Below are 15,878 nucleotides of genomic sequence, written 5' to 3'. Positions count from 1 at the left end.
AACATCAATAAAATGAAGCTGTAGTGTGAATACAAATCAAACAATTAATGAATAATCAGTGCTGACAAATATACCATGAGCTCTGAAAAACAGTATGTCAAATACAAAGTAAGAACAGATATCTAATGTTGAATGATTTTTTGATCCCAGATTTTAAGTACACATGAGGTTACTCTTACAGTTTAAGTATACAATGTCATAAAATCACATATTTTCTTTAATCCTTTATGAATCCAGATGGATTTTTGATGCTGATATTACTCCCCAGAACCACCTTTAATTAAGCATTCTGATCCTTAAAAGGGCATTTTTTTAAGCTTATCTCAGTCACTGCACATTTACAAATTAGCGTTTTCATCATAAGTAAGCCTATGTCATACTGTAAGATCATCTCCCATATGTTTGAGGGAAAGGTCTTAGAATGAGATTCATTAGGTAAGTGCCTTTAAACGGATAAAGTTAAACACACTGTTAAATATATTAAATTTGTTAAGAGTTTCTATACTTCTATAAAATGCTATGCACAATGCACTGCACGTTTATAATATCAAAAGTAAGATAAGTAGTTAAAAGTAATAGGACCAGAGAGGATACTAACAAGTGTAAATGAGAGCAGTATTTTTTTTTATCCTCTGAGTTTAACATCTGGCAGCCACTTCCTACAAACTGTCATTTCCGTGTCGTCATGCAGTCTTTTGTCTTACTATGTATGGGGTGGCTACCTCTGTTGTACTTGTGTCAGTTGCCTAATTAGCATACTGGTATTTCTGGTGTGAGAGGCAACTTCTATATTATGTTAGTTAAAAAAAAAAAAAAAGATAAAGGCAACAGAGGGGAAAAAAAACAACTAAAAATCCCCTAAACCTGCCGTTTGTCCTGTAGGTAACTGTCTGCCTCTCTTCTGAGTGGCTCTTATTGAAAGTTAATCTCTCCATAACTTTCTGAGTCTTAGTCTGCCTTTGGACTCTCTTTGACTGAAATCCCTCTGTTCTCTTCTAACTCTATCTTTACATATTTGTATTGATCTTATCCTTCTTCGTTCTGATATGTTGTATTTACATTTTCACTTTCACATTCTGCTTTCTTTTTTCTTTTTCTCTTATCAGACTGTCAAGTCGTATGAAAGCCTATTCAGCAAGTTCAGGCTTTATTTTGTCCTTCTTTGTCCTCACTCGGGTTCTCATTGCCTTAGTTTTCTTCTTGTGAGTCACGCTGGTCTTCATTTTTCTCAGCTGTTTTACTTTCACCCTCACCTTGATCTGCCTCTGCTGTGCTGCTCTCTGACTGCCCCTCAGACTCATGTGCGTCATGCCTGGTCTTGTTTTCTGGCTCTTACTTTGAATCAGCACAGGGAGTGTTTAGAGGCTCTTGAGAGATATTGGTTTTAGTGTCGTCTGGTTTTGTTTGTGTGGGGCTCTGAGGCTGCGGAGCGAATCTGTAAGGACTGCTCTGTATCTGGTTCTTCTATTTCTGAATCTGCTTTTTTTATTCCTTCAGGTTTACTTTTATCCTCAGAGGCTGTTTCATCCTTTTCTGGCTGTTCATCTTTTGTTGCATGTGTTTCTTCCTGTGAAAAGCTTGACTCTTGCTCATGTAAAGCCATTTCTGAACTGTTCTGTTCAGGAACGGTGGGTGACTCTTTCTCCCCGCTGGAGTCATCTGATCCATTTCTCTTCTCTGAGCCTGGTAAGTCAGTTTCTTCATGAACCTGATCTGAGTTGGCATCTTCCTCATGTTCACCAGCAGTGTCTTCTGCTTTATCTGCAGATTTTGAGGGCAACCATGAACGTGGCTTAGGAGTAGGTGGAGAAATGACATTTGCAGCAGGAGACTTTTCTTCCTCATTCTCATCTGCCTCTCTATCTGATTCTGAAAAAAATGGTAAGACAAGTTAAGCAGTTAGTATAAAAACTGCAGCTGTCTAATAAGCCTTTAAAAAATGGTTAAATCAATGCAGTCTTGGTTTAAAATCAGTCAGAATCAGTCTTACTTGAGCAAAGCTTAGAAACCATTGACCGTGTAAGCAATGGACTGCATTAAAATAAACAATGGAGTGAATTGAAGCACAGCGTCTCCTCTTGCTTTCAACATTGCCTTTTATAGACACATTTTGAACTGTCAGAAGTAAGAAATGCAGTGGTCATCCTTAGTGTGAGGTGAGGTCACTTCTTGCTTCTGTGAGGAGGGAAACACTGAAATGTTTCTTTTTTTATCTGCCTTGAACGTTGTAAAGAATAATCTGTCAGTAAATGGAACTGCTGCTGCACCCTTTGCACTGTGAATCAGGTATTTCAAAGTATACACACACAAGTATGCAACAGCCAAGTACATACAGTGATATTAAAGCCTTGGTATAAACAGAGCAGCAAAGTCTCTACTGTTTGACAGTCATCCCCTGGTACATGTCACATCCCCCAGCACTTAGCACTGCATATCTAATTCATCATTTCATGCTCAGAAATTGGTCTGCTTTTTCCTAGCAGGTTAGTTTCTGTAGTGTTTGCCTGTGTGTGTGTGTTTTTGTGACTGTATCTAGCTCAGATAGTATAGTTTTCAAACCTGGCTGTTCAGGTGCAGCAGCTGGTTCCTCATCAGACTGCGTGTCTGACACATCAGGTGGATCTGGTTCATTTGCCTTCTCAGAAAGTGAACAATCAGACTCAGGGACGTTGTTCTCTGAAGGTTCTCTGAGCTGATCTGCATCTGGATCTCCTTTGTCATTGCTGGGAAGACTGTCCTGACAAAAAGATGGCTTTGTACCCAGCAAGGAAGGAGGAAGCACAGCTTTCTTGTCCTTGTTTGCCTTCAGTGGTTCTGAAACCCAGAAAAAAGAAATTATAAAAAAGCATACTTTAAGAGATTAAACTATGCAGAAGCTGTCAGAGGAGTTGGGAGTCAGTTAGGAGCAATGTGGGATGTCACTATCAAGTTGTGCTAAAATAATACCATGATTCATCAGAAAAAAGTTGACCTTCAAATTCAAATCTTCAAATCTTCAAATTCCTGGACATTTCATTTCATCCCTCTATTCTCTACTGTATATAAAATACCCACAAAAATAAAAATATAAACATAAGGTATGATAGTATTGTATGATCTGATCTGATCTGATCAGTCTGTGATCTGCTACCACATATTGTATATGTATGTACACCCTAAAAGGCAAAATGAAAATATATAAGAAGAATGTAAATTTTAACAATCAGAGAGGAAATAACACACTGTGTAATGTTCTTCCACCATTATTAGAAATACCGTTTAAACCCATGTTTTAGACATTTCTTAACAACAGTAAAAACTGCAATAAATCTACTCATAGCTTAAAGGAGGTCTGTAAAACCCCAAGCCAGTAACCAAAGTAAACAGTGTTTACTTTCACTTTCATCCAAGTCTGAGGCTCTGTCCTCTCTCTGATTCATAGCCCCGTTGCTCTGGAGCTGATGGCCAAGCTGCCGATGAGAGGGGAGCCTGCTTGCTCTGTCAATAAGACGCCTACATTCCTCAGCTTGAGCTGTCTTCTTATCTGTCTCTGAATCAGTACAAAATTGTAACTGTAATTGTAATTTATTTAAACAGGGACAATGCACAATAAAACATTACCCTTATATAAAAGGAGAGATGCCTTGTACCAGGTTTTAGCAATTGCTAATTTCCACCTGTAGTCCCAAAGCAGGTAGATGATGCAATTCACCAATAGGAAAGATAGAAATAAAAGAGATCACCATCTTCAATAAAAACCATAAATTTTGAACCCTTCCTGGGTAAGTTCATGACAGTTTCAGTCTGTTATAATTTGCACCATTCCATGAAATCATCTCCATTTCATCCCTCTATTGTCTACCGTATACAAAATACCCACAAAAATACATAACATAAACGTCATGGATATGTATGTAATTGCTAAAAGGCAAAAAGAGAAGATAAAAATGGAGAAGAAAAAGAGCATATGATAGAATAGCAGGAAAATGACAATCAGAGAGCTATTTGGCACTCCATATTGACATTTATATGAAACCAAGAATACAGTAACTGCATGCAATACTTCATTATAATTTCACTGGTGTGATTAATTATCTAGAGCGATAAACAAAAATCACCTTTCATTGGAGGGGATAATGAATCCTCAAAATGCTTCCGAATTTTTTGGACATTCCCTGCAAAGAGTCACAACCAGCGTAATAATAAAAAATATATATAATATAATATAATATATAAGAAAAAAATAAATATAGTTTTTGGGTGTAACCTTTTTGTGGCCTCTCATCTTGTCCCTCCATGTCATGGCCTGTAAAGTCAAAGAAACAAACAAACAAACAATTCTTCCTAGATAAATCCATGACAGTTTCAATCTGTTATAATTTGTGGCACACACCACTCCCTGAAATTATTTCTATTTAATCCTTTTGTTCTCTACTGTATACTGTATGCATACCCGTAAAAATAAAAACAAACTCAAGCTGTAAGCCCTAAATGGCAAAATGCTAAGTTATAAGAAAATAACCTAATTCAGTCATCTGGCTGAAGCGTGGGATGGAATAGCAGAATAATGACAGTCAGAGAGAAAATAACAAGAGTGTATAATATTCTTTCACCATGATTAGAAATACTGTTCTCTACTCTCTATCAATTTTAACTGTTGTGGAACACAAACATATTTCTTAGCAACAGTAAAACTGGACTGACCTGCTTTTGGCTTAAACCTGGCTTAAAACAGCCTTTACCTTCTCCTTTGTCCACTTTGTGATTGATACTCCCATGGCTTTGGGGCAGGTGGCCTAGTCGCTGCTGAGAGGGGAGTGTGGGTGCTCTGTCAAGAAGAGCCCTGTGTACTTCATCCTGAGCTGTCTCTTTATCTGACTCAGACACAGATTAAAATACAAAATATAACTCACTAATAAGAAAGAAAGAAATGGAAGACAAAAAAAGACAATATGGCCATCATCAATAAAATAAATACAAATCATGAACCTCTACGCTTAAAATCTGTCGTATGTGTCCCATTCTATTATTGTGTTTTTTATTAATCTGTACCCAGATAAAAATTATTAACAATTTCACAAAACTCTCTCTTATTCTTTATTTAAGCTTTTAATTTAAAGCACTGTGCAGTGTTGGAGGTACAGTATGTGCTCTGAGTATTTCTAGCTCTTATCTGCAAGACTTTTACACAGTAAACAGCCAACACCAGCCAAATGAAACTGCTACAGCCTTTACTTTAGCACTAAAAATAATAATGTCAATATGCTAAATCTGTTGCTTGTGTCAGGCTTCTGATGTTTAATTAAATTTCTTTTCTTATGAAATTCCACAACTTCCTGCAAAAGTAGATATGCATGAAACACTGAGACAAAAATGTTCAGCTACTGTACAATTCCAGTTGCTCCAAAATAAATATTTCCCTGACAATCATTGGTGTTCCCGCTTGTTCTCTCATTTGAAACAGATGGTCGATTAATAGGATTAGTTCAGTGAAATTTCATTGACAACAATTTGATTGTTGATTATTGTTCTGTTTAAGACAATTTATGAGGGAAACTTCAAATGGATCATCTCATTTTCTAAAAATAAGTGTAATGAAAAAATACTCTAAGATTAACTCATGCTGAAAAGATTTATTATTTGCAGCCCTACATCTTAGACTGACCACGAGAAGTATACAGTCTCATACCTTCTGTAGCAGGTCGCAACTGTTTTTCCACATCTCTGTTTCTTTCTGCAAAACACGCTGGACAGAAGAAGGAGGAAGCGACAGTATGTTTCATTGTGAAGATCAGAAGCAGTATTAGTAGTAGCTTGTGTTCAGTATTACTGCACATAAATAGCTTTCTATATATACGGTTTGTAGACCTGGAAGAATTTTTGATCTCTAAGTAACAAAGAATCTTGCCCCATATAAAAATTATATTTAGTCAACTGTTACACATAGCTTTGGGAATACAGCAGTGAAAATGTATGCTCAGTGTATCTGTGAATTCTCCCCACTAGTTCTTCCCTCAGTTTCTGTGGTTACAGTGTATTTTTTAGGTGTACCTTTATTTTTTAGTTTGCAGAACACCAAGCCAAAAAGCAAAAGGACAAGGATGACGATGGGTAGGATGACAGCCAGCACTATAAATGCACCTTTTTCTGCATAGAAACACAAGTCAAAGTTACAATAACTCCTTATTACATTAAATTACATTCATTACTCAAAAGATATTCATGTAGTACTAAAACTCTGAACATTTCATTTAGATAACATGAACTCTGCAGTCTTTCCTGATACAACTAAAGAATATATTCATTATGTAAACAGCTGTGAAACTGCTTTTGCAAAGAGATCCAAAGCATTAATTTAGTTATCATTTTTACTGAATATAGGCAAATGGTGTACAAATAATAACTTGTTTCATTTTCCTTTTCATTTCATCTGTCAGCACTAGAAAGAAATAAAGATCAGCTAAGTCTGGAAGATCAAAGTCACATTCAATGCCATACTGTAGGTATTGTTTATTAATGAAACCCATGATATTTGATGGGTTAACTTCTATGAATACCTGTGTAAATTATTTTCTAAGAGTAAATGTGCTTGAAATGACAAATCCCACAACATAAATTTTAAGTATACAGTAGAGCTGATACTTTAGTCTTACCAGGGTAGCAATCCTTTGCAGTGAATGTATCTGTTTCATTGGTCAGAGGGTTGCTCACCCTACAAGTGTATGTTTTATCATCAAGTTCTCCCCCTAGTGATATTGTTAAGTTTGAGCCAAGCTGCACCGTTCCAGGTGGGACCCACTCAAATTTCACTAAGGACTGAGGGTGTGTGGGCTTTGCAGAGCACATCAGTGTCGCACGAGTGCCATCAGAGCTGCCATCATTCATGTCACAGGATATGGTGGGCTTGTTCACCTTGCCTATATGAATATATAAATGAAAATAAATACATGAATCCAAACCTAAAAGAGTATATCAATTATTATAATATCAGAAAGAAAGATATTGTAAGAGTTATAGTTATACATAAAAGACATGAATGAAACACATAACTGAATTAAATGAATACAGTAATTAAACTGGCAGTGATATCTTTAATTCTGTCCCTATTATTACAGTATTAATAAGTTAAAGCGACTATAACTACTTTATTTAAGGGTCAAAGTAAGGGAAACATCATGGTCATGACAAATTATTGATGCAGTATGATTAAGGCTACCACAGTTAAAAGAAACAGACACTAATGGCTGGATGACATTAATTCCTCATATTTGCAATGTAAGTAATTCCTACTTTGGCACTGAGGGTAATAGGATATTGTCTGCTGTACCAATAATTACTGGAGAGCAAAGTTCCATCATAAAAAGCAAAGCCAACATACTGACTGTAAGACGCCTTTTTATAGATGACATATTAAGAGATAACACTGATTTTGATATCAGTGTTAGATCTTTGGGTGTGGGCAGTGGAGGAGGAAGCACAGAGATCTTTACTACAATAATGTAAAAAATACTCCATTAAAAAGGTAAATTCCTTCAAAGTATAGTGTACATACAGTATCAACAAAAGGTAATACTTACTGGATCTGCAGAAAAACATCCTCTGTAACAGGATATACACTGTTACATATGACATTATTAGATTCTACTGATACATCAGTATGCATTTAGCATTTTATTGTTGGTCACAATGGAGCAAGTTTTAGTTGGTTAATATACAGTTAGGCCAATGGGTGAATGGTCTATGGGCCTTCCACACTGACCCCCAGGACAAGCTGCAAGTGTTACGAAAATGGAGGTCACATGGGAGGAATGTTTAGTGGATCTGAATACAGGAAGCCTTGAACTTACAAAAATGCACTTCAGTAAACTTTGCTTTCATTACAGTGCTGCACTGTGTGCTATGTTGGTGAGAAAAGATTTCAGAGGAGAGAAAGTGTTCACATGGAGTGGTTCCTGCATAAGGCCCACTGTCTTGATAGCAATGACTTGTCAGAAATTTGGTCACTTAAAGTCTTACGAAGTTGGTATAGCAACACATCAAGTTCCAGCTACAGAATGCAGGTACCATTGTTTCAAAAAACTGACCATTAACTCTATATAGGTGCATAACCATCATGGTGAAAAAGTTAGTGAATAGATAAAAGAAAAAAACCTTACCTATGACCTCTAATACATAAGGATAACGATGAAGCTTGTTGTTCTTGTATATTTCCACTTCATATGTTCCACTGTCTTCATATCGGAGGTCTGAGATTTGTAGTTCTGCAGAGATCCATCCGAGAGTGACCCTGTTTCGAAATTGGCCGTACACGTGTTGCTCGTTGCCATTAAACTCTACCACTTTGTTGCCATTATGTTTCCACAGGATATCATCAGGTGTTGCAGTGTAGCCTGGATTCAGATCGATTGTCTTCCCCTGAAGGCCGTATGTTAGAATCTGTCCACAAACTACACACAGAGAATGGAGAGGTTTAGTATTTAGTATACTGAGCTCCCAATTTATTAGGCACAATTTGATATATAAATCAGCAATAAACCCCATCTGTATGAAGCTCAGAATGTTCAGACTTTGCTAAGCAGTGACTTTGCTAACACATTTTGACAGGTTTAAGTACAAAAAAGGGAACACAAACTTATGGGGAAATAGACTTCAACACATCAGAAATAAACAATATCAGCTGTCCATGAACACCAGACACCAGTCACATCATCAGGAAGGGATCTAAATCATTGACAAGTAGACAGTGTGTTATGCCACACCCTTAGGTGGCACTATGGGGCGCACAACACTCCACCATTGACCCAAATCAGCCACAGAAAACATCTTACAAATAGCCAAATTCATGGCATTTATTACCATAAAAACAAACATATCAAACTATGAAAACAAAACCAAGACTATAAAAGACACAAAGTCAAAACACAACAGCAACACAAAAAGAAACAAGCTGAGAGGCAACATGTCCAGCAGTCCCACACTATGAGCCTCTGCCTTCTGACACTGGCACGGGAGCTTTTAAGCACTTCATTAATGCCAGGTGCAGCTCATTGATGGCTCATCAGGTATCACCTGAATGGAGCTAGTGGGAAGACAGGAAAAGGACAGAGCACCACAAACACACAGCTGTAACACAGTGGATGGTGGGAGAAGGATCAAGGAGGCCATTCACATCCACAAAACCAGAGACAATTCTCCCCTTTTAAGACCACCTTATCACATGACTTAAATAACAGGATGACAACTGAGCTCCATGTCTTAGCTGTTGTTGGATTATTAGGTTGTGTAACTAGTGTAAATACTGACCTAAAGTCATTGTTATTAAGTTTAATATGCACTTACAACAAATTAGGTGTATTTGTTGGTATTCCTTTAACATCGGCAGTAATGCTGCATTCCTGCAACAGGCCTGAGTTAGGCTAGCAATTAAACAGTATTAATTCTAAAAAGTCTGACCCCAAAGTTTAAAAAACAGTTGGTAAATCCTAACTGTATAACACGGACATATGTTTTTAATGTAATTATTTTCCTGCTGTGAGTAGATGGGAACTCATGAACGCAGCTTTGGATAAATCATTTACCTGGGGGTCAGGCCTGCGAGTGAATCGCCCTCTGCACCGTAGTCTTCATGTTACACAAAACTTAATAAAATGAGCACAATCAGACATAACTCACCTCGACAGTCGCACAGGATAAAACAGACCAGGAAGAAACAACGACCCATTTCAGGAGAGTAAAAAAAAATCTCAGGTACGCAGCCGGAGTTTCACCTTACTTTCACTTTTGTCGTCGCGTCAAACAGGCTAACTTTCGTCGTCCCCAAAATAAGTTTCCCTCGAATATTTGGTCAAGCGAAAGACATAACTCCTGACAATGACCTACTTGTGAAGGGAAACCGGTGTGTTTTCGGGAATAACTATCATTTCAAAGCAAGGTCTTCCTGTGTAGAAAAAAGCAGGTAACCTGGCAGGTACCTGTATATAAAGAAGGTACCTGAATACTACTTCTGTGCCAATAACCTGGCGCATCCGTAAAAAAATAAATTGTGGCGCCACCCACTGTTCGCGAGATGTGCTATGATTTCCCCTGTTTTTTTTTTTTTTTGTTTGTTTTTTTTTTTTTCAAAATAAAATACCCGGAAATAAGTGGTTGTTCTTCTCGTCAGTAAAACCATAATTTTCAGTGATTTGTTTGACTCAAATGTTTGAAATTTTATACCGCGTTTTAGTTCACACTTAGTTTCAGCATGACCATACGTCATACATGGTATTCATATGCATATTTTTATTTACTGATATGCATGTATTTATTGCATTTAAGTATTATTCAATTCAGTGAGCAACATCATTGCTTAACATGTTTTTTAAGGTCTATGTTCACCATTTGTACTACAAAAACCAAAAAAACATGCAGTAGTTGCAGTGCCACATTAAATATAATGCAGTTAAAAACATTTTCCCTCTTTTTAAACACTTTTTAAACAGTCCAGCAAAAGTCCTGTTCAGAGAAACCTGTGTCATTGGCACACTGAAGCAGGTGTTATTCTGTGTATATGTGTGTAGGACTTCATGAGTGTTACACTGCCGTGGTGTGACACTCCCATGGGTAAAACACACTCCTCTGTCAACACCCCTCGGGCAACGTCCCAGCACATCACTGTGGAGATAACTTGGTTTTTGTTATCCCGGCCTCCAGTGATGAAGAGTTTGTTGTTACAGGCAGCAATGGCGCAGCTTGCCCTCTCCCCAAGACGAGTCACAAGGGACCATGAGTCAGACAGAGGGGAGTAGCAGTACATGGCATGCATGGCACCACCTGGGGGCAGACAGAATTGAACAGCAGCCACGTTAAGGTTATTAAATATAGATAGTAGCACGAAATTAAAAAATTCACCTAAAGTGAAAATACCTCTGATTTGTGCTTGGTAACATTCCACCGCAACTTACCAACTACATAGATGCAATTCTTGAATGTAACAGCATTTGTGCACTTGGTTTCGATGGGAATGGGAGCCCGGAATTCCCAACTGTCTGTCCCAGGTTCCCAGCACTGAACCTTATCAGTTGACAGCTTTCCATTTGGCCCGCCACCAATCACATAGATCCATCTGTCAAAGCTTGCAGCAGCAAAGGAGCTTACACCTTACTGCAAGAGGTGTCACCTGCAATATGCACAGAAAAAAAGGTTTCTGAGTAAGAAGAATGTGTGATGAAGTATAGCCTAACAGACATTTAAGGAAATGTGTAAATTCTATTGTTTGAAACCAATATGCTTCATGGAGCATCAGATGCACAGTTTTTAACATGTAATGTACACAACAATAATAGCAAATGAATGAGGGTATGGACCCAATCTGATGTCTGAGTAGGACATCACTCCCAGTTGTGAGAAAGACTGAAATTTTGGGTGAGGGGTAGAGGGGTAGATGGCCAAATAATATCTATTAACCCACATTAATTAGCATATTTTTTCCATTTGAATACAGCAGAACCAGCTGTAAACAAATCACTGATATGACATTATATGGTTCATACTGCAAGCGTGTTAGCAAACTGTTGCCTATCTAGACAGCTACGGCCCAACATTACTCTGTTCTGGCCCTCACCAACTCCTGTGGGGAAAATGTTACACTTTAGCTTTTTTTGCTTAAAACAACTGGTGGTGTTTGAGCTTTCTAGCAGAGTAGTCGTGACAAGGAACCAAAATAGCATATAATTGCAGGTTGTAAAACTAAGGTGCTAAAACACACTGTACGCAGAGCTGAGGGGAACTACAGAGTTGGTGTTATTTCTTTCTCATCACTACAAATAACTGTCAAATAATACCAGTCATTGTTTATATAGAAACATAGATTAGCTGCTTTAAGAAACATGTTTCGCAAAGTCACACTAAAGCACCACTATTATATAAAACTTTTGCATGTTTACCTGTGCCCAGCGATTGTGAAAGGGATCATAGGCCTCGACACTAGCAAGCCTCTGAACTCCATCAAATCCACCCACTGCATACACTTTCCCCCCATGAACTGCCATCTTGTGCCTCCAGCGCCCAGTTGTTAGGGGCTCGATTTGGATCCACTTGTCAAGGGCACCGTTGTATTTCCAAACATCATATTGTGTCTCTTTACCTCCTGCAACAACACAGGCATTACAGAAGACTGTCACCTTCACCCCAAAACATCACTGTGTCACTGAATCTTTATTAATGACTGTATCTTTGCTTGTTGGAGCACAGTCATTATTCTAATGAAGGATGTAAATTCCAATGACCGAGCCTGAACTTTCACAGTGCATGTGTTGCTGCAACCACAGCTTTTGTGGCAGTTCCTGAGTTGGGAAACACCTAAAACCACAACAACTGTTACTGCAGATGATGCAATATTGTTTTGTTCAGCTGTACACTATGGATTCACAGATTAAAACAACATAACATTCAAAGAAGCGAAGCCTAGAAATATTTGCATGAACCTGTTGCATGACTGAGATTCAGGAAAAACTGATACATGATAAAAGGACATGTATGTGACATGTATGCTAACTACTTAGTTGCATAATCACCAGACAGTGAATAATTTCACTTTCATACGCATCGTAAATGGTTGCAGATTTTACAGGAACTAAGCCTTTCTATGAAAATATGAATATGTGACTTATCTCACCAGATATGTACAATTCGTTGCGGAAGGTGATGCAAGCAAACTCCACCCATTTTCTGTTTTGGGACTCATCCTCCATGTCTGTGATTGGCAGCCTGGCAACCTCTAGCCTGCTGCGTCTAAGGGGGTCCAAACAGGTGACAGTGGAAATAAAGCGTTCATCTTTTGTGCAGCCTCCGATGATCAAGAATACCTCTGATACAAAGTGCCGCAAACGGGGTTTGGTTCGTTCAGAGACCACCTGCAAAACATGTCGAACATGTACAAAGCACATTATACTATAATAATTTTATCACAAAATGAATTGGCTACAAAAAAATTCTAGTAGTTAGTGTTGTAAACATGGAACATTTTAAAAAACAAACTGATGAACTTTTAAGCCTCAGTGTTTCAGATATATTTAGCCAATTTACCAGTATTTTATCAAATAAATCACGTCAGACAAGAAACATGGTTTTTGTTCCCCCTGTATACTAACCTCCCTGCCAGAGAGGTGATAGGTTCGGGCCTCTTGCAACAAAGGAAAAGCCTCACTGCAGTGGCGTATCAGTTCGTTCGACTCCACCTTTTCTACAAAGTATGCTGGCTCCAGTAATGGCAGGCGCACATGTGAAAGCAACCTGGTCAGTAAAGGATAGCGTTCATCTTGCCGGGCCCTCACCCAGTGCATGAGTGCCTCAAAAACGCACTCCTCGCACTTCACATCAAGGTCATCCCTCTGCAGGATAGTCTCCATCGACTCTGCTGGAAGCTCTAAGAAGTCCTGCTGCTGGACCACCTGGGAGAACTGAGAGGTAATGTAGTCCTGAGCCCTGGTCTTCAGGGTCGGCAGGGCGTGACTTTCAGCCAGATTCAGGATCCCAATACAGTTCTCTAGGTGCAGAGACTTGCTCAGAAAGCTGGCGCATGCATCCACTACACGCATGAACTAAAAGAAAGAAGGCAAGTGAAGGAATCACTATTATTTTTAAGCTGAAAGTTGAGTAAGCACTCTGCTGTATGCATAGAGGTTTTTAAAATTGAGGTCATGACCACATGCAGTGAATAAGCAGATAAAATTGTTAGAGAGTTCCAAGATTTATGAGCTGTACAAAGATTTCAAAAGTATGCAACACTACAACTGACAACATCATGGGCCATAAAAAGATGAAAAGCCATGCCTTAACAACCCTTAACAATAATCACCTTTACACGTGTATCCCCAAACTGTATCCTAAATCTTATCTTAATCTTATTATAATCCTAACCGCAATTTTAAATTAACTCCTAATCCTAAAACAACCCACTGAAGAGGTGAGGGCCAATCAAAATGCATGAATTTCTTTATCTTCAAGATTAAAAACTCTAACTGCTCGTCACAAAAATAGAAGCATGGGAACACCTGCCTCACTTGCATGGCACAGCTGTGTAGTTAATTTAAGCCTGTATGGAAAACTGATCCTAAGTGTAAACAACTAGGCAACTTTCACTTCCCTCTTAGTGTGAGACGTCTCTTGCACAGTAAGATGTTTGTTCCACTGAGCAGAGGAAATACTGTCTAAAATGAGACTGATCTTCTCATTTAAATGTTTTAAATGTACTCCTATACTACAGCAGCACCACGATACAGCAAAAAGTTAACAGCATAATACAAAGTGTCTTTCTGAGTGTAAATAAAAAGGTGTAAACAAATTCAGTACCATAGAGGTTTGTGTCATGCCTTTGTTGCACCATGTGTGCCGGCTTACTGATAACAATCCATCCTCACTGATTAAAATGTAGTGAATATCAACCACACTATATAAACTATTGTTGTTGGCATAACACTTCATGATGCTAATTCTGGCTTTTAGGGTTTTTACAGTGGAAAATCATATGATCACACTCACACAGAATAAGAAGACACACTGTTGCCCTAAAAGTTGGAATAAAGTATTTTTTACCTCTTCTCATGAAATGATTGTTACATTGTGATTTATTCTTGATAGATAAAGTGTATATCTTCTCAAAACAAAATTAGTAACTGGGACTCAGTATGTAATCATTGCACCTGGTCAAAAATGATTACTGATAAAATAATTCCAACTTTATGGGCAACAGTGTATCACAAAGCTTATGCCGATTAAACCCTTTCAGACTCAAAAGGATCCTGCTTTTAAAAAAGTATTTTTCTTTACTGGTTGATTTATGTTTTGAGGATATTTCGATTTGGTTTAGGGTTAGGTTTTTGAAGTTAGTGGCCTCACATAAAATACATAGTAACATTGTATCAAAAAAATTGTTCTTTTGGCACAGTCTGAATTATTATTTCCAGATTATTTAGAACTTTTTCTCCTTAGTGGCAAACTGTTGTGCTAAACATTAATGATTGCTGCTGATAATGTGCTCAAGATTTACAAGGAATCGTGTGTGTGCCAGATGATGTTTGTGCTAAGATAACTACTGAGTATTTACTTCAGTTCTAATTGTCAGTAACTGTCTTTTTACCTGAAACTGACTAGCGGCCTCAAGTATTCTCTGGACATTTGAGTGTGTGAGGAGGGCTCGGCTGGTGTAGGTATACTCCAGGAGAGAGCGCATTGTCCCACTGTCCAACCCCTTTATTTGAACACACTCCTCATGGCTCTCCTTCAGACCACTGCAAAACATTGCCCTATACAGAAAAACATCCATTAGGTAAAACCAGAAATCCCCTCATGATAAAAGAAAAAGAGACAATGCTACCATATTGTTACCTGAAGTACTGGCTGGCAGCAGCAAGAATGGCTCTATGGCAAGGGAAGTCATGTCCTTGAACACTCAGTATGACATCGGTCAGTTCTCTGTTCACCCGCAGAGTCTCCATCCCTCTCTGCAGCTCAACAGGTAGACCTCCATCTTCCCAGTGTAACTCACTTGCTCCTGTCAGGTTCTCTGTCTCTCCATCTGGGCTCAAGTTATTTTCAAGAACTGACAAGGGACAGTCTGTAGTCCTCTCCAGTGAGCCACTCATCGTTTACAGCAGAAGCTCTTCAGACCCGCACTCTCCTCAGAAGAACAGCATGCAGCTTCTTTAGGTGCACCTGCACTGGTAAAAAGACAGAAAACAACCCCTCTGTGGTTTACGCTTATACCATTTGTGTCTCTGAGATGTGGATTTGTTTTTTCCTGTCCTCTTCATACTTCCTATTCCTGCTCTGTGAGGAACGTGCGTATGTAGCAATGCTCGTTTCTAGACACTTCCTCTTCTTGTGCTGAGTAAATTTCCCCTTAGTTACCCAATTTTCCT

The 15,878-nt window shown here is 38.4% G+C and overlaps 2 protein-coding genes across 4 annotated transcripts; both read right to left on the bottom strand.

The window, feature by feature from the left end:
• Nucleotides 1-1,032: 1,032 nt before the first annotated feature.
• LOC108901556 (muscle M-line assembly protein unc-89) lies at nucleotides 1,033-9,802 on the bottom strand. Of its 3 annotated transcripts, XM_018703071.2 has the most exons (11): nucleotides 9,652-9,802; nucleotides 8,136-8,426; nucleotides 6,633-6,896; nucleotides 6,031-6,126; nucleotides 5,669-5,725; nucleotides 4,722-4,853; nucleotides 4,247-4,285; nucleotides 4,098-4,154; nucleotides 3,374-3,529; nucleotides 2,560-2,814; nucleotides 1,033-1,869 (listed from the first exon to the last, which is right to left on the bottom strand). In XM_018703071.2, exons 1-11 carry the CDS (start codon nucleotides 9,698-9,700, stop codon nucleotides 1,385-1,387), a joined length of 1,881 nt encoding a protein of 626 aa, XP_018558587.1. In that variant the 5' UTR covers nucleotides 9,701-9,802; the 3' UTR covers nucleotides 1,033-1,384. The 3 variants fall into 3 exon arrangements, with proteins under 3 accessions (XP_018558587.1, XP_018558589.1, XP_050926965.1); XM_018703073.2 differs by lacking the exon at nucleotides 3,374-3,529; XM_051071008.1 differs by lacking the exon at nucleotides 4,098-4,154.
• Nucleotides 8,804-15,805, bottom strand: klhl6 (kelch-like family member 6). Its single transcript, XM_018703076.2, is given in 8 exon segments — nucleotides 8,804-10,791; nucleotides 10,923-11,118; nucleotides 11,120-11,137; nucleotides 11,904-12,106; nucleotides 12,635-12,872; nucleotides 13,110-13,559; nucleotides 15,098-15,263; nucleotides 15,346-15,805. Coding segments are annotated over 8 exon segments (1,827 nt in total). The 5' UTR covers nucleotides 15,603-15,805; the 3' UTR covers nucleotides 8,804-10,492.
• Between the last annotated feature and the right edge of the window lie 73 nt (nucleotides 15,806-15,878).

Source organism: Lates calcarifer, linkage group LG1 (assembly GCF_001640805.2).
Source record: "Lates calcarifer isolate ASB-BC8 linkage group LG1, TLL_Latcal_v3, whole genome shotgun sequence".
Lineage (NCBI taxonomy): Eukaryota > Metazoa > Chordata > Actinopteri > Centropomidae > Lates > Lates calcarifer.
The sequence above is the reverse complement of the archived record's forward strand: the minus strand, read 5'-3'. Positions and strand labels throughout refer to the sequence as shown.